Here is a 26,627-nt window from a genome sequence, read left to right on the forward strand (position 1 = left end):
CCTGAATACAGTGCGCTGATTCGCTGAAATGGACTTATCGGCTTCTGTTCACAAACAACAAGGACGCTTGTCAGCTTCTGCAGTAAAACGTGATCTCGTGATGCCTTGGAAGTGGACAATACCAGCTTTTTTGACAAAACGTGGATTCGGATTGCACTATATGTGAAGAATAATGTACAGCGATCAGTTCGGTTTTTTTTAAAGTGGCGTTTATCGGTTTCTGCAAATAAACTCTTCATATATATATATATATATATATATATATATATATGTATATATATATATATATGTATATATATATATATGTATATATATATATATATGTATGTATATATATATATATATGTATATATATATGTATGTATATATATATATATATGTATATATATATATATATATATATATATATATATATATATATATATATATATATATATATATATATATATCATTACGACTGCTGAAATAATTTTAGCATGTTAATGGATATGACAATGTTGATGTATTTGGTATGCAATGTATGCAAGCTGTAGCTACTGCAGGTATGGACTTGCTTCTGCCAACAGATTCCGAGACACTCTTCTATGATCATATAAGAAATGCAGCTGCTGCATGAGTGCGCATACATAAATCCCACATGAGATCTAGATGGGTGGAGCTGGGGGAGGTGGAGGGTTTCAGAGGAACTCTGTTAGATCCACTGCCAGCTTACAGCAAACACTGAACCAGACTATTTAAATGTTGAGAAAGCAACTCATTGGCTACAAAATCAGCACAGGCCAATCTGATTGTGCCATCTAGATTATTTTCTTATTTTTTTTTCCACATTTTTTATATAATTTATTCTTGTGATGGCTACAAATTTAAAATGCTACATATTATACATATATATGTAATAATAATTATATTATAATTCATATATTAATTATTAATTGTGCCTCAGTATACCTGTATTGAGTGTTTTGTGTGTGTGTGTGTGTGTTTCTTTTACCCACTATTATATGATACATATTAACCAGGAATAAAAACATCCGATTCCAGTGAATGAAATTAAGCTCTACCATATGTTTCCCACTGAATATTCTGACTCAGACAGAAGTTTGTTTTAAAATGTACTTTGCTATGAAAGCCATTTTATGCTTTAACCAGTTTGAAAGCCGTTTATTTGTGTTTCTTGTTTCATTTTCTCTGTTGTGGGTGTTGCTTTATTGACCACGGTTTCTCTCGATTCCACTTACTGCAGAAGTCTAGAAGGCTCTTTGACTCATTTGTGAGTGTGCACTGAAGATAAAATGGTAAAGTCTCTTGCTCAGTTGTGGTAATATCTGGAGCTAATTTACACAATATTTAATAACAGTGTTAATATACAGGAATCAATGACAAATTACAATCTTAAATCAACATTATTTAAGTTTTCTTAAAACTCAGAGAAATTACTAAGACTTAGACTACCAGGGAAAGTGAAAATTGGTTTCCAGGGAGCTCTGTGGGCGCTCAGCTGAGAATGAGACGATCCAGACGTTTCCATTTGAACAGTGTCAATCATCAAAAACAGCAGCAAGAGTCTGACCGCTGCTGTCAAACGAAGAGGCTTTACTGAGTTATTTTAAATGAATGGGAAGCTAGAGTATGACTCAATTAAAGACATTGTTGTTTGCCTACAATGACAACAAGGCACTTTTGCTATAAAAGTCAAGAAAAACAAGGGAAGCTATTATGATGTGTTGAGTATTTTGTCTTCTGGGGTCGATGAGGAGAAAATGAACACATTAGAACATCCACTCTGAGAAATCAAAGGAAAACACTGTTTATTTGTTTATTTCAGTAGAAACGCATTTGACATTTTAATGCATTTTATAGTGGTCATCACTTTCAAAAGCAGGAGATATTGCATATTGGTTTTAGCATGAAGTCACATGGCATTCATGCTCAGTCAGTAACGCGTCTAACCGCAGTGCCATGCCTCTAGGTCAGAATGAGCAGCAGCACTGTGGTAGGGAGAAAGAGCTGCAATTTATATCGGAGATGTGTTATACACAGGGGAGCATTTAAACTGTAAAATGTTTTGTAAGCGCCTTACTGCTGAGACCAAACTGCCAGTGGCGTGTTGCGGGCTTTTAAAATGAGAAGGCGGTATCCTCTCTCTGGTTTTGTGTGTGTATGTATGAGTAATCATAGATGTATAATCACAAATTTCATGATTAATTTGATGTTTACACAGCTTTTGGGGTTCAGAAACTACTGCTATAATATATAATACTATACTATTTCAATGCTAATATGTTTTATGTTTATATTTATATATAAAAAAATTATATATAATTTATATGAGCAATATCACACAATCAGCAGTGTGATATGGCTTTATATTGGCACGGCTGTGATTCAGTCGCAGATAATCACAGTGTGCCGATATACAGCCAGAATGCACTGCTACTTGTGTGATATTGCATTTATACAACAGTTTGAGGGCACAAATGTGTAGATCTTAAGTTGACAAATTCAGATCTCAAGTTGACAGTTTAACAGCTGAGCCCAAGCCTCCGTTTCTATTTCGAAAGTGTCACTTTAGAACTAGTAACGAAGCAACGATGAGGTATTTTCGCCACCAAAACACAAAATAACATAAACAATACTGTATATAACGGCGGCTTAGGGAAGCGGAGATTCCAGAGCTGGCCGGCAGCGTCAGCGGACCACACAAGCTGCTGCTGGATCTCCGTGCTACGAGTCCTGTAGCACAAGGTAACAGAGAGTCAGAAATTGAGAAGTGAGATTCTCATACACACAACACGAGTACGGACATCTACTCACAACGAGGAACGGAAAAACAGGGACATATATGGGAGTGGGGGAATGAGCGACAGGTGGGGGAGAGTCAGCTCGTGATCTGTGCCCTCCCGCTGCACGATCAGCACTGATTGCCCAGACCACAAGCTGCCGAACATGACAGGACAACACAGACAGCACGAGGAGCCGAGAAGGCACCCTGAACCGTGATACGAGTGTGATTACCTGCATATGATACAGCATTCCTTCCTCAGTTTAATGAAACAATAACAATAAAATATTATAATAAAACATTAATTTGAATGTCCACTGAGGAAAGCGATAGGCTGTGTTACACACTGTCGTAATATCCTTTCATCTGTTAAAGTGTGTTATGGATTTTTGAAAATTACTTTTCATACAGTGTGTAACACAGCTATAAGTGAATGAAAACATCCTGCAAAGTGTGCATCATGTATAAAGTTACTGTCTCTCAAAAGAAAGAGTTGACTCTGAATCATTGAAAAGAGTAATTTTTAAAACGAATCCCAAGCCGTTTCATGTTGACGTCAATATTCAACATTAGCATATTTCCCAGCCACTTGTTGGTCTTTTCTTGTTGGTCTGAATGAAAAGGCAAATTCATTCTTTGCCACTAGGTGCCGCTTTTGGAGCGGTAAAAATAGCAGCTTCCCCAGTAACGCTGTACAGAAAGCAGCACTGCGCTCTCAAATGCTGCTTTATCAGACATTACAGGCATGATGAAGTGAAAATGAGACCAATCGGACCAATCACCGCAGATTAGCATCACACAAAGGAGGGGTTTGGAAAAATGAATCGTTGAGCGAATCGTTTGGGAGCCGTTGAGCAAGTAAGGTGAAAATAAATGCATATTATAAGACCTTGTATTTTTTTTTTTTTTGGCCTTGCATGCATGTCAGTCTGTTGTTGGGGACTCCCAAAACCAAAATATGAACCTATTATTACCCAGAATAGCAGGAACTTTAAGGGTGATGACAGTGCTGCTCATTGCATTTGTTGGCTGCGTCTTACAAGCTGTTTTGTTTACAAAACAGTGTTTCAGTCTCTTTCAATATAAAAGTCTTTACTGCTGACTCACTCATAGAAACAGTTTATTGTTGCCATCTAATGGCGGAACAATAAAACTAATCAAAATCATGAACACGCACACTGTTTCCCCAATACTAAATACTATTGTGAAATACTAGCGATCAGCCTCCATTGTCTCCATCGTCCGTCTGATGTGTGTGCTGCCTCAAGTTCTCCACGAGTTCCTGGCAAGATACAACATCCATCAGTATATCCTTTCTAGACTTTTCACCTACAGTCTCTACTCACCATCATACTGCCATATATTCCTCTGCTGAATCAATAAACATCCTGCATTATTTACTAATCCTCTGTGTCCAGACCACTTCTGTTACAGAAGATCGGACCCACAACAGAGTGATTCAGCATTAGCCAACCGGACCCTTTCCAGGAACTCGTGGATCATCTCCGATGAGTTCTCACTCCTGTACCTCCTCCATCACCACCGGTCACTTCCGTATCCACCACCGCCACTTCACCACCGGTAATCGCCAGTCCCACCTTACTTATATCCCACAGAAAAATCCAAGATCGCGTTCATCGTCTCTCTCCTTTCCGGCAAGGTGCTTCAGTGGGCTGAGACGATCTGGGCTCAATCGGGTAATGTTACCCACACATTTGATAACTTTGTCACTCATTTCAGAGAAGTTTTCAGAAGGCCCTCTGGTAATACCTCCATTAGTGACCAACTGTACCATCTCCGACAAGGGTCCCTGTCCACCAATGAGTATGCCTTAAAATTTCGAACCCTTCCCGCTGCCAGTGGATGGAATAAGTGATCATTGATAATCACATACCGTCAAGGTTTGGAGCCCAGATTACGTCTACAACTTGCTGGTTATGATGACACCTATTGCCTGGAAAGTCTGATTCAACTCTCTATTCGCTGCTCCAAACGCATGCAATCATGTTTCGAGGAACAAGCCATGCTGAACCGTTGCACTCCCTCACTACGTCACCCAGAGACCAACCATCCTCCAGAACCAGTCCCAGAACCCATGTTGACCGACAATATGCGACTGTCATCCGCTGAGCGGCAGAGGCGACTCATGAGAGGACTCTGCCTATACTGTGGAAATTCAGGGCATATGATCTCCACATGCCCCACTCGACCTCCACGATTGTTGGTGAGTGCCATTGAACCAGTCCCACAAAATATGAAACCCCTCATTATAGTGGTAAAGCTTATTGCACCCAACATCTCCATTCCAGTCCATGCCCTTCTCGACTCAGGTTCTGCCGGAAACTTCATATCCGGGAGCCTCTGCCACCAGCTCAAGGTCCCTACAACCCATAACTCCAAAGTCTACCAGGTCCACTCGGTAACCGGAAAACCTCTCAGTCGGCACAACGTCAGATTCCTGGCCGGTCCCGTACACCTAAGAGTGGGTCTCCTGCACGAAGAGGATCTGCATTTGCTGGTTCTGGAGGAAGCCACCATGGATATCATCCTCGGCAGACCCTGGTTTGCACTTCACGAACCCCAAATATCCTGGCGCTCTCGAGACGTCCTGAAGTGGGGTAACCAGTGCTTTCTGGCCTGTTTCCCTCACCTAACTCAACCTCCCCGACGAGATGATCAGACTCTGTCCCTTAATTCCACGTCCATTGAAAGCCCCATCGAAAAACAATCCGTGGACATCCGGAGCTGATACTCCCACTTCAGTGACGTCTTTTCCCCGAAGAAGGCCTCACAATTGCCACCTCACCGGCCATGGGACTGCACGATAGATCTGTTACCGGGTGAGTCAGTGCTCAAAGGGAAGATCTACTCGTTATCACTCCCAGAGCAGAAGGCCATGAAGGAGTATATTGAAGAGGCTCTTAAGCAAGGCTATATCCACCTTTCCATGTCCCCTGCTGCTTCCAGCTTCTTTTTTGTCGCCAAAAAGGATGGAGGCTTGCGGCCTTGCAAAGACTACCGGGCCCTTAACAACATAACAGTCAAGTTCCGTTATCCCCTTCCTCTCGTTCCAGCAGCCTTGGAACATCTCCGTGGTGCCATCTTCATCAAACTTGACCTCATCCGGATACGTGAGGGGGACGAATGGAAAACAGCATTTGTGACCCCTACAATATGAATATTTGGTGATGCCGTATGGCCTAGTCAACACCCCCTCCATATTCCAAGACTTCATGCATGAGGTGCTCCGAGACTATCTCCACCACTTCGTCCTCGTTTACATCGACGATATCCTCATCTACTCTCGGAGCCTGGCCGAACATCGCCACCAAGTAGCGGAGGTCCTCCAACGTCTTCGACAGTTCCAACTCTGCCTCAAAGCCGAGAAATTCTCATTCCACCACACTTCTGTACAGTTCCTGGGGTATCATATTGACAGCAGTGGCATCCGGATGAACGAGGGGAAGGTGGAAGCCATCAAGTCCTGGCCCACACCAACCACCATAAAAGAACTCCAAAGATTCCTAGGCTTTTCCAATTTCTATCGTTGATTCATTCAAAACTACAGTACCCTCACCAGTCCACTTACCAACCTCCTCAAGCCCAAGTCTCTGTCCTGGTCTCCAGCACCCGACGAAGCATTCGCAAGCTTGGAGGAAGCCTTCACCCAAGCTCCTATCCTCGTACATCCTGATCCCCAGAAACCGTTCACAGTTTAAGTAGATGCTTCTACAACGGGGGTAGGAGCTATATTATGCCAGCAGCAGGGGAACCCCGCAAAACTCCATCCATGTGCCTTCTTTTCATGGAAACTCAGCCCAGCGGGACGCAACTACAATATCGGCAGCTTTCCTGTAGCTCAAGTAGTAGAGCAAGGCGCTAGCAACACCAAGATCATGGGTTCGATTCCCAGGGAAAGCAAGAGCTGAATGTAAAAACTGTAACTTGAATGCAATGTAAGTCGCTTTGAATAAAAGCGTCTGCTAAATGCGTAAATGTAAATGTAAATCGGCAACAGAGAACTCCTTGCCATCAAACTCACCTTGGAAGAATGGAGACATTGGTTGGAGGGGACCCAACATCCTTTTACCGTATTTACTGATCACAAGAATCTGCAGTATCTGAGGGAAGCAAAGAGGCTCAATCCACGTCAGGCTCGTATCACCCAGGACCCAAGAACACCAAAGCGGATGCCCTGTCACGCCTCTTTGCTCCCGAAGAGAATGAAGAAGTCACGGAACCCATCATCCCAGAAAGTATGTTTGTCAGTCCCATCCAGTGGAATCCTGAATCCGCTCCCTCTTCCAATGCCTCACTGTCACTCCGCCGGGCTGTCCTCCAGATGCACAGTATGTCACACGGACTCAGTGCACTCCCCTCATTCACTCTGTGCACTCATCACTGGGCACTGGCCACCCTGGGGCCAACGCTACCCTCTCGCTGCTAAAGGGCCGCTATTGGTGGCCCAATATGGCTAGGGATGTGAGAAGGTTCGTGCAGGGTTGTGAAGAGTGTGCCATCTCCAAAAGTCTCGCCATCTTCCAGCAGGCAAGCTCCTCCCACTGCCCGTTCCCAACCGACCCATGGGGTTACCTAGGGGTTGATTTTATCACTGAGTTGCCAGCCTCTAATGGTAACACATGCATCCTGGTGGTCGTGAATCGAATCTCCAAGTCCTGCCGACTGATTCCTCTTAGAGGTTTGCCCACGGCAATGGAAACAGCTGAACTGATGTTTAACCATGTCTTCAGGTATTTCGGCCTCCCCAAAGACATAGTGTCAGACAGAGGCCCCCAATTTATCTCCCGAGTATGGAATAGCATCTTTAAACTCCTAGGTGTGACCGTAACGGCAGATGGAGAGGAAGATCCAAGAAATCAGACGCTTCCTGCGAACCTTCTGCCATGGTCACCAGGACACTTGGAACCAGTTCCTTGGCTGGGCCAAGTATGCCCAAAACTCCCTTCGTCAGTCTGCTACTGGACTCACTCCCTTCCAGTGCATGCTCGGCTTCCAGCCACCCATGTTCCCCTGGTCCGGGGAACCCTCGGATGCCCTGGCGGTGGATTACTGGTTCCGAGAAAGCGAGAGGGTCTGGGATGATGCACACCACCATCTGCAATGAGCTATCTGCAGGCACAAGGTGACAGCAGACCTTCGTAGGTCCAATGCCCCTCCCTACCATCCAGGACAGAAGGTCTGGCTATCCACGAGGGACATCAAGATGCGCCTGCCTTGCAGAAAGCTCGCTCCCAGATTCATTGGCCCCTTCGCAATTCGGAGACAGATTAATCCGGTCACCTTTCAGTTGAACTTACCTCCACCTTACAGAATTAATTCCACCTTCCATGTCTCCCTCCTGAAACCGTATCACTCTCCTGTCTCCACAGAGCCCGGTCCGAGTGCGGAACCCCCTCTCCCGCTGATTCTGGAGGACGGAGCCATCTACGAGGTCAGAACAATCCTGGATTCCCGATGCCGTGGTGGTCGACTGGAATACCTTGTGGATTGGGAGGGGTACGGCCCAGAGGAGAGGTTGTGGGTTCCTAAAAACAACATCCTGGATCCAGCACTCATCACTGACTTCCACACTAATTTCCTCGATCGACCAGAACCCAGACCCAGAGGTAGACCACCACGTTGTCGTCAGGGGGGTAATGTCACAGATCGAACGGGCTCCATCACCAACCCATCACAGCGATCTCTGTCACCTGAGTTCTAAATCACACTCACCTGCACCTCATCAGCACCCAATCATCTCTGCACTACATAAGCACACACTCCACGCCAGTTCATTGTCCGATCTCGACAATTCGAAGTGGACTCTCTCAGCTCTTCGCTGTTACTCACCTGATACCTACCTGCCAACGTACTTATCTCCTGCTCCTCTCCTTCATGGTTCCTCCGTGTCTCCCTCCTCCGTCTTCCTCCAGCGATCATCCTCCATTGTCTCCATCATCCGTCTGGGGTGTGTGCTGCCTCAAGTCCTCCATGAGTTCCTGGCAAGATACAACATCCATCAGTATATCCTTTCTGCTTCACCTACAGTCTCAAGTCTCTACTAACCATCGTACTGCCATATATTCCTCTGTGTCCAGACCACTTCTGTTACAATTGACTGATTTATTTTTATTTTAAAGGATGCATTGAATTAATCAAAAGCGACCGTAACAGCATTTATAATGTTATAAAAATGTATATTTTAAATAAATGCAGATCTTTTGAACTGTCTATTCAGCAAAGAGTCCTGAAAAATCTGTGTATCCCAGTTTTCACAAAAAAAAATAAAAATATTAAGCTGTTTTTTTTTTTACATTTTGCGAGGTTGAGAGGCAGCATTATTAAAAAAGATATTGGCTCTTTAGAGAACATGCTTTAGAAAAAAAAAAAAAACCACTGCATTATTTTTGTACTGTTGATTATTTTCTCATCCAGGTTTTTTGAGGAAGCACTCTTATGTCTCTTCTGAGAAAACGCCCCTGCAAACAGCAGTCATTAGATATTCAGTCAGTGTTTATACAACTAAATGTCTTTATGTAATGTCTCTATGAAACGTTCAGACCTTCGGAACTTGCAGTGTAATTTAATAACCGGATAGAATAATTTCTCAAATGGCTTCATTCTAGTTGAAGTAGATACATCTTCTGCACTGAATGTGCTTTACCTTTGATCTCAAGGGCCAATCCAAAAATTATAAGCATGAGTTGATTCGCATCCAGAATTATCATAGCATGAAACTGCTGATCTAGAGTTGTTTCTACATGGTAGTCATGGTCATAATCATAATGACAGGTGAAGCAGAAGCTGATCACAGACCAGCATTCTTCATGACTGAATAGAGCTCAAATTCCAAAGCTTCATAGACTTAATTCATTTCTGTGTGTTCACTTCAACGAGATCACAGATCTGGCTCTAATGAGCCTCCCGTTCTCCCAGATGAATTAGATGAAAGTGTTTTGGTTCTATTCTCTCTGCTTTGTAATCAATGCAGACTCTGTGTTGTTGCTATCAATTCAACACATGCCTAGATAGATAGATAGATATACAACTATATATGGTCCTGCGAGGCACGACATTTCGTTCCATGCTGTGCAGGAGCAGCTGGAAGTGTGCACACTTCAGGAAGTGACTCCTTGGCCAAATATAATTGTTTGGGTAGTGCAGTACCCTGCAGCAGCATGTCTCGGTCAACACGTTTCTGTCTTCTTAGTAGCCTGCAAGAGAAACATTCTCTTGTTAATTTTTAAAAGAAGCATGTACAGGAAGGTTTTATAAGTACAATCTTGATATACTACTGTGATTGTACAAAAGTATTGCATAAAAGAAGACTCACCACGAGGAGACCATAGTGGTGACCAGAGCCAGGCTAGTCTGTCCTAGAACCTGTATGTCCCCACATGTAGCGGAATGAATAAAGCTCAACTTAAACTTGAACTTGAACTTGAACTATATTGCAGTAGCGTTTATGGCATATACCTGTAGTGGTTGAGGAGAGACCCCCCCCCCCCACACACACACACACATGATTGTAAAGAACTTTGGGTGTACAGCAATACACAAAGCGCAATATAAATGCATCATTCATTCATTCATTAATAATAATAATAATAATACTCAGGGAATAGGGAATATAAAGTTTGGGTCATTTTAAATTAGTGAATTTATACAACTTTTAAAAATTTTAAAAGTTTCTACCTCTCTACTCTCTCTCTCTATAGGACAGTGCAACCATGCAGTTCTGTGCCAACAAATTGGACAAGAAGGATTTTTTCGGGAAATCCGATCCCTTCATGGTCTTCTACAGAAGTAACGAAGATGGCACGTAAGTGTCCTACCTTGATTTAAAACACCACAGCTGTATTTTAATCATAGGTACTGTGAAAGCAACATCTCCCATGATACCCAGCTCCCCCCCACACCCTTGTACTATGAGACTGGCAAAACATTTCGCTGCTCTGTGGGAAATTTATCGGCTGAAAATGACTCTCTGTGTGTGTACAGAGGAACAGGAAAAGGCCTTCTATCCTGGTGTAACCAGTTTTCCATCAAAGCCTCTTTACTTAAGTGACCGTGGTTTCATGTTTTCTTTTTTTTTTTTTTTTTTTTTTTTTTTTTTTTTTTTTTTTTTTTTTTTTTCTTTGGCCTGTCAGTAACACAGATAACACATGACAGTACGTATGTGTAGTTATGCTATCATCATTCACAGCCTTTTTTTTTTTTTTTTTTTTTTTATTATTTTTTTTTATTAATTAATTAATTAAATTTTATATACCCTTTTATTTAACCATACTATGACCGACAAGACCAGGGGACAGAGAAAACAAGAGAGAGAAAAAAAAAATAAATAAAAAATAATAATAATAATAAAAAAAATAATAATTATAATTATAATGATAATAATAAAAATAATAATAATAAAAAAAAAAAAAAAAAAAAAAAAAAAAAAGGAATTAGAAAAAAAAAAAAAAAAAAAAAAAAAAAAATTGTGGATAAAGTCAACAGAGAAGGTGGAGAGAGAGAGAGGAAAAAAAAAAGAATGGGGGATAGAGAGAGAGAGGAAAAAACAAAACAAAAAAAAAAAAAAACAGACAATTTGCTTCGATACCTGCTGACAAAAAGAGAAAACAACAGAAGACACAACAGAAGACACAACATCAGAGAAACTGCAGCAACAACCAACATCTGTATGAATCACAATAAATTCTAAATGTTAAATGTTATTGAGCAACACGCATAACTAATATTACAAAATAAGTTTTGAAGCAACAGCAGATCAGAACAATGTGTGTCTGTGAGCACCCGTTTTTACACCAATGTGAATGCTTGAGTGTACACCTGTGTGTGTGAGCGCGCTTGTGTTCATAAGGTTCCTCCATGTAAATGTTTAATAGTGTGTGTGTGGGGAACAACAGCCCCATCCCGCAAGGCATGAAGCAGGCATGGAAGAGACCCAGGCCCCAAACATCCGGAGGCCCCCCAGGGCACGGGACCCCCAGGGGAACCACCGCAGGGACAACTGCGGCCCCCACCCAGAAAAGGGCAGAGGAGAGCCCGAAGGTGGGACATCCGACAGCCACAGTGTAGACACCCCAGGGTGCCGTGGCGGCAAGCCCGCAGGCTCCGCCGGCAGCCGACCACACCAGGGCAGACCGAGCCCTGGGCCCGGAGATCCAAGGGCCCCCCACCCCCCAACCGGGGCCCAGCAAGGCCAGTAGGGCCAGGCCCCGCCAAGCGACCGCCGAGAGTGGGCCAGCGCTCACCCGAGCATCCTGCCCCGGCGCGAGAAACCACCAATGCACCGGCGGCATCCTCCACCGGCAGGGCATGGTGGTGGGGTGGGGGTCGACTGAGATGATGAGTGAGGTGGAGTCTAAGGCCCGACCTGACACATAGACGTAGACGAACAAGCACACATATACACAAGCATACGTTCCCACCCTCATGCACGCAACGAATATTCTCACCCTCGCCCCACATGTAGACACACAAAAATGGACATGGTACCCACACTCACACTCCCTATATGCACTCTATACTCCTAGATCCAGGCACCACCACCCCCAGAGGGGTAATCAGCGCCCGATCCCGGAGCTGAACCCCCTTCGCTCTGGCGTGGGGACAGGAAGACCACCCCGGTCCCCGCAGCAGCAGAGAAGACCACCAGCCCAGACCCCGACCGGGCGGCCAGCTCATCCTCGCAGCCCCCGGCCCCGGACAGAGAACAGAGAACAGGGGTGTGAGAAAAAAATAAAAAAATAAAAAAAAAAAGAGACCCCATGCTTCACCTCACCCGCTCAAATGTAGTGTTGGTGTGTGTTGTTCTAAGGTGCTTTAAAACAGGGGTGCTTTAAAACAGGGGAGGGGCACCCTCCACAAGCTTGTGTCAGCTCGTCCCCTCCCTAGAGCCCTCAATGTCTATGTGCAACTTAAAATTGAGAAGTGGGCACTGGCACCAGAGGGAAGGCTGAATGAACAGACCGCCCTCCGGATGCCATTCAGTGTGCCCACCCCCAAGGCCCTATATGTATGTGTCATGTGACAGTAAGTAATGAGAATGTCTAAGCTGTAATGTGTGATTGAGATGCAGGTGGCCACGAGGAGACAGAGGAGTACCACCTCCCCCGCATCCCAGCGACACACCCGCACCTCAAAACCCTACCTATGTGTTGGTGTGATGGAGCGGGAGAAGTGAAGCCTTAGGGATGGGGAGGAAAGCATCAGAGGGGGCAAAATACCCCCCCCTTCGGAGCCAGCTCCCCCGCTGACCCCCATAGGCACCCCCGTTACCCCAAATCTGCCCAGGGCGGGGGGCCCAGGCCCATCCAGACCAGGGCCCATGGCAGCCCGGGGCGGCCCACCAGACCCCACAGCAGAGGAAAAACTACCCCACCCCATCACTCATTCAACTCCCAGACTACATAAGACAATAAGACACCCAGGTTAGGCCCGTTTTCCCTGCCTCTATTGGATCCCCCCCGCGGAGGCACCGATGCATCGAAGACCCCCACACCAGGGCCGGGCCCAAGCGCATGCACCAACCCATGCTCCCGGCGGCACACCAACCAGGACCCAAGCCCCCCAGGCCCAGCCGTAACCCCAACCGGGAGGCAGAGCGCCCCCAGAACCCCAAGCCCCCCCCGGACCAACCCTGGAATAGTACAGCCGCCAGGCCGGCAACCTACGTCCGCCGGCACAGGCATCCCCAGTAGCGCCGCATGCAGCCGCCAGAAAAACAGCACCCAAGAGTCACCAATACCCCATCCAGGCCAAGATCGCAGCCCCAGCGCCGAACCCCCCAAGAAACCCACCCCCAGGGAACTCCCAGATGCCCCAAGCCCATATGGCCACCCCAACAGCAAAAACCACAGCCGGACAGAATCAGGACCCCCACTCACACTAGGTGATGGAGCTGATCAAAGGAGTCCAGAGAGATTGATCTAATGTGGCAGCAAAAGCTGTGTCAAGACTAATATAATCCCACAAATAATTTCTATATTGGTTGATATTAAGATTATTTTTATTTTTCCAGTTCATGAGGACAGTCTTCTTAGCAATGCATAGGGCAGTGAAAGCCATGTGGATTGTGTTACCTTCTGTAGTGACACCATCTAGGTCGCCCAACAAGCAGACTGAAGGAGAGGCTGGAATAGAGCATTTAAGACACTTTGATAAATCTTCACAAATCCTGTACCAGTACCTCTGAACAGGTGGACAGAACCATAGAGCGTGGATGTAATTGTCAGGTGTATTGCCTTGACAGTGTGAGCAGTTGTTAGAAGCTGTAAGACCCATCCTGAACATCCGATGACCTGTGTAGTGCACTCTATGCAGGATTTTGTATTGTATTAATTGTAAACCAGGATTTCTAATCAGTTCAAAGGTTTTTAAACATATCTGAGACCAGAAATTATGGTCCCAGTTTACTGCTAGATCTGCCTCCCATTTTGCAATAGGAAGTGATACTGATTCATCTATTTTGGAAAGTGTCCTGTATATTTTAGACATTAATTTGGGGGTTTTGAGATTAAGAAAATCTGCCACACTTGGTGGTATTTGTAATTTGATATGATTAGATTTAAATTTCCCTTTTACAATAGATTTAATTTGTTGATATTCTAAAAATCTGTTTTTGTTAATCCCATATTGTTTAACTAATTTGTCAAAGGGAATAAAGTCTGTCCCTTCTAATATATGTTCCAGGTATTTAATACCTTTACAACTCCAATCTGTGAGGTTCATCATATTATTGTTTAGTAATATGTCAGGATTGTTCCAGATGGGGGTACGTTTGCATGGGATTAGTGAAGACTCAGTCATTTTTAGAAACTCCCACCATGCTGTCAGAGAAGAGCTGATACTGATGCTTTTGAAGCATACGTGTCGTTTGATGATCAAGCTAATGAATGGCAGATCCGAAATCTCTATATTATTGCATAATGCCTGTTCTACATCTAGCCAAGGCTCATCTAAGAGGGTGTGTTTTAACCACCCTGAAATGTGTTGAAGCCTGTTGGCTAAGAAATAGTGGTGAAAGTTAGGTAGATCTAGTCCTCCTTTATCCTTGGTCTTTTGTAGCGTTTTTAAGCTAATACGCGGGGGTTTACCTTTCCAAAGGAATTTAGAGATGGAGGAGTCCAGAGATCTAAACCAGTCAGGTGATGGTTTGCTCGGGATCATTGCAAATAAATAATTAATTCTTGGCAAAACCATCATTTTTATTGAGGCGACTCTTCCCATGAGTGATATGGGTAGAGACTTCCATCTGGTTAGATCATCTTCTACCGTCTTTAAAAGTGGGATGTGGTTTAATTTAATCAAATCTGTCAGCCTAGGAGAAACATTAATACCTAAATATTTAATATTTCCAGATTGCAGTGGAGTGGAGGAATTCTGGAAGGAGCAATTAATTGGAAGAACTGTTGATTTTAACCAGTTTATTGAATAATCTGAGACTCTTGAGAAAGAGTTTATTAATGTAATTACCTCAGAGAGAGTGGTTTGTGAATGCTGAAGAAAAAGTAACACATCATCTGCGTAAAGACTAACTTTATGTTCTACATTCTTGCATTTAATGCCTTTAATCACTGTAGCCTGTCTAATTGCTGCTGCTAGTGGTTCAATAAAAACTGCAAACAGTGAGGGGGAGAGGGGGCATCCCTGCCTGGTGCCCCTCTTAAGATAGAAGCTAGAGGATGTTTGGCCATTTGTCCTGACACATGCTGTTGGAGAGTTATATAATATTTTTAACCAGTTTATGAAAGAGTTTCCAAAACCAAATTTGTGTAAAGTTGCAAATAGAAAATTCCAGTTAACCCTATCAAAAGCTTTTTCTGCATCTAGAGACAATATTGTAATTTGAAGGTTTCTATTGCATGAATAGTCTATCAAGTTAAGTAACCTATGTGTATTTGTTGAGGAGTGCCTCCCTTTTATGAAACCAGTTTGGTCGGAATGAATTATGAGAGGGGTTATCTTCTCTATTCTTTTTGAGATAGCTTTGCAGATTATTTTAGTGTCCACATTAATAAGGGATATTGGACGATAGCTGGTAGGCAATACAGGGTCTTTGCCTGGTTTTAGCAAGAGACTAATGTTGGCAGAATTCATATTTGGTGGAAGTCTACCATTTTCCTTGGTTTCCTGCAACATTCTGTAGAATGTTGGTGACAGAATTACCCAGAATTCTTTATAGAATTCTGCTGGAAAGCCATCTGGACCTGGAGCCTTTTTATTGGGCATACTGTTCAAGGCTTCCTGAAGTTCATCTGATGTCAGTGGAGAATCCAATGTCATCGCTTGATTTTCTGATAATTTCGGAAGAGTTATATTGTCAAGAAATTGGTCAATTTCGTCTTTAGATGGGTTTATCTGTGGAGAATATAAAGATTTGTAAAAGTCCCTGAAAGTGTTGTTTATTCTTTCAGGGTCATATACTGTATCCCCAGTTAAATCTTTAACAGCACATATAGTTGTTTTTTCTTTATTTATTTTTAACTGGTTCGCTAGGAATTGACCTGATTTGTTACCATATTCAAATTCTTGCCAGCGAAGTCTTTGTGCTAAGAATTGGGTTTTTTTATTAATAATTTCATTTAATTCTAGTTTTGCTTTACGTATTTTTTTCAGCAGTGTTGGTTTCATGTTTTCAAGAGCCGTGATGTAGTTTGCCCATTTTGTCTTTTAGAGCAAAAATACTCAACAGAGCAGCTAAAATAGCTGTGCAGAGGCTCAGAGGAGTCAGATTGTGCTTTAACAGGTTTAGGATGAAGGGGCTAATTATCAAATGTTAAATAATATCTGTTATAAAATGGAAGGATGTTACTTTTTATAGTTTGATAATTACGCTACAATGCAATTTCATATACTTTTGGAAACCATATTATGTACATGACATATATAATTTCCAAAGTCTAAAAAACACCCCGAAAACAATGTGATATGTATAACTGATGTTATGTGGTTTATCAGCTTTAACCACCATGAGATAAACACAGCAGGTGGCTGATGTTAGTCATGTTCAAGTTTCCTCAGAGGCTACGCAGTGCCTTCACATCTTTGTGTTTCTGTTTGTTCTCTCAACATGAAGGTTTACGATCTGCCATAAGACTGAGGTGGTGAAGAACACACTCAACCCTGTTTGGCAGCCGTTCACTATTCCAGTCAGAGCTCTCTGTAATGGAGACTATGACAGGTAAGGCACAAAGACCAGCACTGGCTTTCTTACATAACACCATTAGGTCTCTTAACCCTTTAACTCCCCTAAAAGGAGTCAATGAATATATTTATTATTTTTTTTTATTCTTATTATTGAACATATCAAGAGTGACCTAAAGTTGTTTTCGTCAAAATCTATCTATCTATCTATCTATCTATCTATCTATCTATCTATCTATCTATCTATCTATCTATCTATCTATCTATCTATCTATCTATCTATCTATCTATCTAGCTATCTATCTATCTATCTATCTGTCTATCTGTCTGTCTGTCTGTCTGTCTGTCTATTTTTTTAAAAGAAAAGTGTAGTTGGTTACCAAGGAGACAGCAGAAGAAGAGCTTGAGATGAAATATGAAATATGAGACGTGTCAACGTAGGCTCATTGGAAAAACATGCCTCTACCTACATAAACACTAACACATATGAACTATTACCATAGTACATAATTTATAAAGTAAAGCATTTTGATGTTTGCATCACATAACCAGCTTCATATGTGTGGATTTTCTGTTGTAGTAAACTAGCTCGGTTGCTCACCTGGTACAGCATTGCACTTGCAATGCAGAGTGCTCGGGTACAAGTCCTGTGAGGCTCAAAGACTTGTAGATGCAAAGTAAAATGTATATGTGTTCTTGTTTGCAGTTGCATGTATGTATATATAGATGATAAGCCAATAATGTTATTGTTAACTAAAACTCATATCTAAAACTCATTATATATATATATATATATATATATATATATATATATAATGAGCTTTAGTTAACAATAACATTATTGGCTTATCATCTTGTTTATTTTGTATTGTATGCCCTTGCATGCTTTTTTTATTCATTCATTGATTTTTAATGGCATGAAAAGTGTTGCATATTTGACATACAGGACCATATAAATGTGACGTGAAAAATAGGCCAACCAATATTTGCCTTTGAAAAGCTTGCTCAGGAGTGTTTGCATACAAAGATGACTGAACATCAGATATAATGATGTATAATGTAACTAAAATATGTACAGTGTGTTAAATAAGATCATAATAACTGCTTTTACAAAGCTGTTTTAGAGATGCCAGCAGATCGTCTCCATGGTTACCACAAAATAACTGTTGAAGTTGACCCTTGCCACCATGTATTTGCTCGAGAATGCTATAAGCATTATAAATTTATCATACATCAGTTCAAAAAGAGAGATACTGTAGAGATAGCATAGGTGTGACATGCCTGAGTAGCTACAGTAGTACATGCTCTGCCCGCTTCTCACACATTTGACACAGCGAGGGTCACCACCCTGTCCCGACCATTCAGCTTGGGGAACCAAAACTGCATGTCAAAAAATTATGTTCTTGCCTGTGTGTGCTCTAGCTGCTTTCCAGGGTTAATCTTTCATGACAGGCACCACCCTGCAGTACGGCTACATGCCACGCCAAATCAGGAAGTGAGGCATTTTGCCGAAATTTCATTGTGTTTTTATTCAAAAATGAGTATCAAATATCTTCAACAATGGTCGGTGGTAAAAACGAAAGCCAATGTTTTTTTTTTTTCTTTTTGTTCAAATACCTCATATAAGGTCTGTTGTTAAAACAAGCTCAATATAGTTTTAAGTTATATTCTATTCTAAAACATAAATAAAAATAATATTTTAAAGGGGATATTTATTGACTTTTACATGGTGTTTGAACTGAAATGTGTCTTGGCAGTGTGTTTACACAACCACCCTATAATGATAAAAATCCACCCAGTGCTTTTTTTAAAAAAATCCCCACAAATCACAAGCACTTTCTCAGAGCAGATTCTGGGCAAACTGACGTCACTTTGCACAGGCCCCTCCCATGAAAGTTGCCCTGAATGAGCTGTAAACTGCAGTGTTGGGGAGTAGCTAGCTACAAGTAGCGACGCTATTAACGTAACTACATTTTTTGGCGTGACGATAGCTCAGCTACTTTTAAAACAGTATAGATTTTCCAGTAGCTTACTACTTTTTCCAGCAAGTAGCGTTGTAGTGCGACCAAAAGCTACATTCCGTTTTGCATTCTGAGTCACGAGCCTGTAGTGCATTAAAGCAGCACAGCATCGTCTTCTGACTAGATCACAAACTAAAGTTGTTCATTAGCACCATCTTTTGTGCTCACACATCTTGCAGCTTTAAAGTCTGTCCACCGACACGAGATCGTCTGATGAGTTTCTAAAGGATGTACAGGAGTGAATATTTCACATGAATCAGCTGTAATTTATGCAAAACAACGATTAAAATGCGGTCTACTTCGAATACTTAAAGCACATGCAGGAGGTGAATAATAGCCTTTTAAACTGATTAATTAATTTAAAAATTAATTTGAAAATTAATTTTCCTGCTTTATTGCACTCTATTTCAAATCACTATTTTACAATGATGAACGTCATTATATTATCTGTCCCCCCACAATTTTGTAATGAACACTAATCGAACAGAAAATAAAATCATGATATTGTAGTGTGCTTACTAGTGTGCTTAGCGTCAACACAAAGCAGGTTGTTTCTGAAGGATGGCTCGGTACCAATTGTTTGTGATCCAGCTTCAAAACCAGAAGGGAATCTTTGCAAATTGCCTTTCGTAATGATTTTCCTGTTTTCATACTTTACTTGCTGAAGGTAATGATTGAAAAGTAGTTTGACCAATAACATGCAGGCATTGTACATAAATGGCCAATCGTGGCGCGTAAGAAGGTGGGACCTACAGAGAATGGACAAAGTGAGGCAAATACGTATACATATTTGGTGTCTTCGACTTTAAGCGGCACTGCACAAACCGAACGGTTTATGACATCAAAGTACCGTTAAAGCGATTCAAAAGCATAAGGAGCCATCTGGTCTCTACAGCTCTTGTGGTACTTTGATGTCACTGATGGCAGAATTTTAATTTTTGTGTGAACTATGCCTTTAACTGTGCTACAAATCCTGAGATTTGTTTCATTTATTAATATAAAAATGCTTTCAGCACATATCTTTCTGTATCCAGCTGTCTTCTCTGGCTCATCATACTGCAGAGCCCTGGCACTCCACCTATCAGGCATGGCCGCATCTTTGACAGGCCATACACATCATGAAAGAGTGTTAACAGTGGGAAAATAAACCAGGACAGTGAATATATATGGAACATAAATTACATGATGTTGCAGTGCCACCACAGGCGGTTGTCTCCTGGGGAACTGTGCCGATCTGTGTGAATGAAGTTCCCAAAGAGGACGACGTCAATGCATCACCCATACCATTTATGTCGACGGTAACAAATTATAGCTCCAGAGCCCATTAAAATAGATGTCAGTGTGCATCCATTCTATTCCAAGCTTCAAAAGAGTATAGATACGAAACATCCCCCACACGTCTCCATGGTTTAATTCTGATCTCAATTAATTTGAGATGGTAATGAAATGAATCACAGATGTTCTACTTTAGACTAAGAATAAACCTTGGGGAGGATATATGCCTTGTTTTATCTATGAAAACCTTATGCTAAGTTTTTCGAAATTTCCAGAGGAATCAAATTTTCACTAGAAAATGACTAATGTCAAACAGAATTTGAAAATGCATCTCAAAATATATGAATGTTTCATCAAGAGACTACCACAGTTTTACAATAAACACTGGTGTTGACATCCGATGTGGCTTTCCAATCCCACACAACGCTTTATAAACACGATGCCTGAAGCGATGAGAAGCTCGGATCGACGATTTGGTTTGAGGTCAGTGCATGGGAATTAAAAACAGCTCTGGATTGTACCTTCAGCCTTCAATGTCTTCTGCACAGCTCCTACCCCGCCTCCCGTCCTCGCTGTTTGGGCTTAGAGCGCTATCTATTTTCTTCTCTTCTGTTGTGAGGCTTGATAGACAGCTGCCTAGGGAGCCGTCTTGGCGGCTGCACTCTCTTGCTGTCAGGGAACATGACGCTCAGGTGACAGATGCTCAGAGAGGTGCTGACTCACTACTTTGAAGATAACGAACGTCAAAGGACGCTACCGCCCACAATTCCATGGAGGGAGCGTGTTTTTGTTGCTTCCTCGACTACAGGAGATCCTCTGATATATTGCGTTCGCTTTGCCTTACTGGTGAGGTGTGCAAAACTTTTGCCTAAAAGTCAAATGGCAATGTTGAGGTGAAAAGTTTTTCAGATAGAGTTTCTCTTCGTCAGTATAGCGGTTACCCTCTGAAAAGGATGGTTCCCTAGTTGGAGGTTCTCAAAAATGAAAATTCTGTTTTCCTTCTCATGTCATTCCAAACCTGCGTGTGAAACACAAAAGACGACATTTTAAATAATGTTTTGTCTATATACATTCACGGAAAAAAAGGTACAAAAACTGGGACTGGGGCAGAAGCTTTTCAAAAGGTACAAATATGTGCCATTTAGGTACCAATAGGCACCTTTTAAGGTACCAATATATATATGGTAAATATATATGGTAAAGAAGGTACAAAGGTGCAGTGTTGGGGCTAGCACATTACAAGCGATGTGAGTTAAGTAATCAGATTACTTTTTAAGTAACTAGCAAAGTAATTCATTACTTTTAAATTTACAAGAAAACATCTGAGTTACTTTTTCAAATAAGTAATGCAAGTTACTTTGTTTTCCCATTTATTCACAGACAACTCCTGTGCCTGTGTTGAGAGAAATTGGGAGTGAGGTGAAGAGGCAGAGGCACTTACTTCTGGCTGAGACTAATTAATCTCACTTTTGGTGTAAAAGAGCCTTTATAGTTGCCAAAAATATAACTTTCTTTCTTTCTTTCTTTCTTTCTTTCTTTCTTTCTTTCTTTCTTTCTTTCTTTCTTTCTTTCTTTCTTTCTTTCTTTCTTCAAAAGGTGTACCTTTTGAAAACGTACCACCCCAACTTTTTTTCTGAGAGTGAACAATGAAAGTAGTCCAAAGCAAAAAAAAAAAAAGTCTTGCAGGTTTGGAACAACATGAAATATATTAACTGCTCATGGCATGCTTTTTCGAATTTACGGACATTGAGGGACATATTAGCCCACTCATTTGTTTACCCCAAAGTAAACATCAAGACAACTCAGCAGAACTGAGCGAGCCGCCCCATGCCATTCATTTGTGCTTTTATTCCAGAAGCACTGTGCCCCCTTGACACCGACTCAGTGTAATCATAAGAATTAATCACTTTCTCCATAAATGGCTGTAATGATTTGCGTGGGAGTTCTGGATTGTTTGCAGACAGGAAGTAAACAGGAACAGATTTTTTTTTGCCGGTCTATAGAGTTTTCTGTAATGCCTCTCAGTCATGCTAATGAGCAAGCTTTAAGAGACTCTCATTAATATGGGCAGCTAGCTTTATTTTTTCAGAAAATCTTGTTGATGTAAGCCATTGAGCGAACACCTGCCACAGGATGCATTCACCAACCTGCACTCGTTTTGTTTAATTGTGACTGATGACTCAATTTAGGCCTAAGCAGCAAGAGACCAATCAAAGCATGGTGAAAGAAGTTCAGTCTTGCACAGGATTATAAATTGATTAGCCGTGGAATCCCCCTAAATCAGCACAGCATAATCTTCACTATTTTCCTGGAACAGACTGATTTTGTCACTTATATCTATTGTACTTAAGAGTGTTAAATATGTTACAATGACCCACTTTAATTTTTAATCACCTTTCTGATCATAAATATTAATGCTAATTAATATTAAATGTGTTAAGATGACATATAGCTACATAAAAAAAAAAAAACTTTTAACATCAGCATGCGATATTTATTCCAACAGTTTTGATCTTAAATGATTTTACCAATCTGTGAATTTATATTGTGCTGGATTTAGATTTTTTTATGTTAATTTGTTTAAATTAAATTAATACAATTTTAATCACAGGATTATATTATTTGATAAAATTCTAACCATTTTAGAAGATATGACATATGATTAGGTTTTTATTTATTTTTTTATTTTTTTTTAGCTCTAACATTGACAAATGTATCCATTTATTTATAGTCCATATGTTGGGTAATGCATCATCACCCTGTGTGCATGCTAAACTCATCTCTGTTACAATTTAAGTTTTGTTGCAATTAATGTTGCATTATTCCTGCATGAAAAGCAAGTAGTAAACTATGTTGTAAAAAAAAAAGAAAGAAAGAAAAAAGGGAAAAGCATATTATTGTGTTATTGCATGTTTACATTTTCCTTTGATCATGGCTGCAGTAATTTATTAAGTAATGGAGAAGAGCATTATACTGTAACTGGACAAATACACAGTGAAGTCGATGCACTTTAAGCATTTTAATAAAGCTGATTCAGGTGGCTGGTGGAGGTAGGCTAAAAATCACAGAGATCACAGAAATTATGATGTTCAAATTAAATTCAGCTTTCAGTGTTTGGCAGGAGCTAAAACAATGTTAGGCATTGCATGCAAATTCCTAGTGAATTCCCTTCTCAGAGTGCCCGTGCTTTTTCTGTTTTCCAGAACAATCAAAGTGGAAGTATATGACTGGGATCGTGATGGCAGGTAAGCTGATGAATGGTTTTTGATGTGAAAACAAAGGAAGAGTTGAAATGCTATTTTGCTTGAGTGAATGTGAATCTTCTCATGTTTTTAGCCATGATTTCATCGGTGAATTCACCACCAGCTACAGGGAGTTAGCCCGAGGTCAGAGCCAGTTCAACATATATGAGGTGAGATGTCGACCACACAGAATATACACACATTAACATTAGAGGCCAATGGCTTGTATATCAAAAACATTGTTAGAAAGATAATAATTGCACCATTAGAAAGCAGACTTTACTTTTTTATGCAGTGCATAAAATTCAAAATGTGTTAATAGATAAAAACCACTCAAAATGATGTAGCAAATTAAATATTCCAAGCCAAACGGATGCTTTTAATTTTTCAGCTGACACATAAATCACCCATGAAAGCCGGTGGTCTTCTCTCTTTACCCTCAAATATATTCATTCTCAATTTAAAACTGATTCCTCAATCTGGAAGACACTGTACAAATGTTCTATGCATGAATCCTATGTTTTTTATTTGTATTTTCTTTTTTTTTTAGTTTCTAACTCTAAAATAAGATTCTTTTTATGGATATTTCACACTCCTTCTCCAGCCACCCCCATCCACATTCAGTGTCGCAGGTATCTAGAAAGCTCCTCTTTGTTTTTCTCTGGTAATTGCTTGGATGGTACAGTCATCAAAGCCCTTGGGAAGCATGCAAATGGGGATTACTACAAGAGCGTTCCCGGGATTCTGAATTATTACAGTGATTTACCATCTCCTCTCCAAAGGATTGTGTCTAATACCGCAAACATTCCCAGCACTCCTACCTTCTAATGTGTTGATACCAACACATCACCAACACATTATAAAATATCTCATGGCAGATGAAGCAGTGATTCAGGTGGCCTGTGAAAATGTTGTTTGGAGCTGTGCATTCAGAGCTGATAAAACATTCATAGTGTCTCTTTGGGAGCTAGCGAGGCTTAAACAAAAGTGTCAAGTTGGTTTATTGTCCTTGGAATGACTTCCGCTGTTTTCTTTAGGGTTCAGATATTACTGAACGTAAGAGGTTGTTTTCCCTGCAGCATTTGTTGGAAATTATGTAATTACAGTGTAATAAAGCAGTTATTACAGTGTAATAACATGTTTTATTACAGCAAATGACCTTTTCATACATCAAAGAGTCTTTAGATTTACATCTTATAAATTTCCTCTCTGTAATCTCACCTCTCAGGTTTTTGTGAACCTGAAGGGGTGATGGGTCACGAGTCTACAGCGAACATGTTCAAAAAGTCTTTTCATGTCCAGATCCTTGCATCCATCTGAGCACAAAGAGTCTATTTGAGCTATTGATTACTTTGTGTTTGGAGATGAATGGAGGATGACCAGGGGTTGCCAGCCCTTTCTTCTGTACTTCACCCCTTACAGCTAAGAGGTCACCTGGATGGTTCTACTTTTATTTGTGTGCTTTTCAGCATCATTATCTGTCTTATTCTTTCTCACTCTGCCTCTCTCTCTTTTAAATTCCTTCGTCTAGAGACAATAATCTAGACCAAATCCATCTCCTCAGCTCCAATTTGTCAATAAAATGGATATCATTAATTCCTTCATGTTTCTTATCAAAATATATGTGGGATGTAATATATAGTTAAGAATTATTGCTTGCATAGTTCGGAAATGAAAGAACCACATGAAGTTAAGAAGGCAAGCAACACTATTACTGCTGCTTACACTTCAGTGCTACTGACATATCTCCCAATTTGTATTATATAACATATTATATTATAGTTAACTCTTCATGTTTTGTTATTTGGTTGCACCATTTGTTCTTAAAGGAATAGTTCACGCCAAATAAATTTTCTGTCATCATTTATTCATGTTGTTCAGAACCTGTAACTTTCTTTATTCTGTGAAACATACAAAAAAATATATATATCTGTTTTATCAATATAGTGTCAATTCATTGAGGTCCAAAGCAACATTAACAGTAACAACCCAAAAAATGACAGCAATTTTGGGTCAACTGTTCTTAGTGCAAGTTTTAGTTTGGTGCAGCCGGATCTAAAATATACCAAAATATCCAAATGCCACTGATATTTTCTTTTAAAAATGTGATACATTTTAAGGCTTAGAAGTAAGATAATTCAATGTGAAATCACATTTACCTCAGCGCAAGACTTTCATTTTCAGCGTTTCCCACATCTTCCGCAGGTGGTGGCATTTTCCAAGGAAATATAATTGATTTGTTTTTGAGGCACCATCCTGTGAGAGAAAAGGCAGTTTGTTATCTGTTTAATGAATCTAAATCCCACTTCCGCCCAATCTCATCTCTCTGAATTTATTTTGATTTCTGATTTGTTTTCCAATGGCTCTTAGGTCGTGAATCCAAAGAAGAAGATGAAGAAGAAGAAATATGTAAATTCCGGCACGGTGAGTGGTGGCTCAGAGATTAACTTATGAAACAAATTTCACCACTGTGAGCGTGTATGCAAATGTGTATCAGAGCATACGCTCAAACACGCATGTATGCGCACAAAGACAAAGCCTTTAATTACAGACGTTTCCTGTGTTCAATTATGTGATGGGAAAGGGAACGACATGCACAGTAGCTTTCAAATGTCTTCCCGCATTAATGAGTATCCCTTTTACACCCATGCTAATTAAAAGAAGTGGCAAAAACAAGAAAGCGCTTTGCTTATTTTCCTTTGATGGGTCCTTATAAAGCATTCTGTTTAAGCGCTTGTGCGTGTGGCTCATTGTAATCAACAAATAGTGGAAGCTGACTTTAAAATGGGGAAAATAGCCCAGCCAAGACATGTGCATTAAACCAAATGTCACACCACACTGAACATCTGTATGTGTGTATGTGTTTAAGAAAAAGGGAGTGTGGGTGGATAGAGATCATGGAAGTGAATATGAAAGCAGGAATTTGTAGCGCAGCAGAGATAATCTGATATGAGCATCATGCTTTGATTGATGGCTGTGCCAAAGTCGCCTTATTGTTCTATATTACGAGATCAGTCTGAGAGCGTCGCTTCCCAGAGGGTCCAACACTTCGCCTGCATCATTCACTGCCTCATCTGAAACAAGCTGTATTAGGACAATTTCTAACATGACTGAATCGCATCATGTGGCATCATATTTTTTCTCTTGTTGTAG

The 26,627-nt window shown here is 41.0% G+C and overlaps 1 protein-coding gene across 2 annotated transcripts in view; it reads left to right on the plus strand.

The window, feature by feature from the left end:
- cpne5b (copine Vb) overlaps positions 1 to 26,627 on the plus strand; it is a gene marked incomplete at its 3' end in the record, with an annotated part of 164,198 nt that overhangs the window by 111,160 nt on the left and 26,411 nt on the right. For both annotated transcript variants that reach the window (XM_079396420.1, XM_079396421.1), the window contains exons 8-12: positions 10,501 to 10,604; positions 16,869 to 16,973; positions 23,436 to 23,477; positions 23,569 to 23,644; positions 25,845 to 25,898. In XM_079396420.1, the coding sequence (XP_079252546.1) occupies positions 10,501 to 10,604; positions 16,869 to 16,973; positions 23,436 to 23,477; positions 23,569 to 23,644; positions 25,845 to 25,898 (381 nt within the window). The remainder of the gene's footprint in view (positions 1 to 10,500; positions 10,605 to 16,868; positions 16,974 to 23,435; positions 23,478 to 23,568; positions 23,645 to 25,844; positions 25,899 to 26,627) is intronic.

The sequence above is a fragment of the Barbus barbus genome (genome assembly GCF_936440315.1).
Source record: "Barbus barbus genome assembly, chromosome: 37".
In the NCBI taxonomy this organism is placed as follows: domain Eukaryota; kingdom Metazoa; phylum Chordata; class Actinopteri; order Cypriniformes; family Cyprinidae; genus Barbus; species Barbus barbus.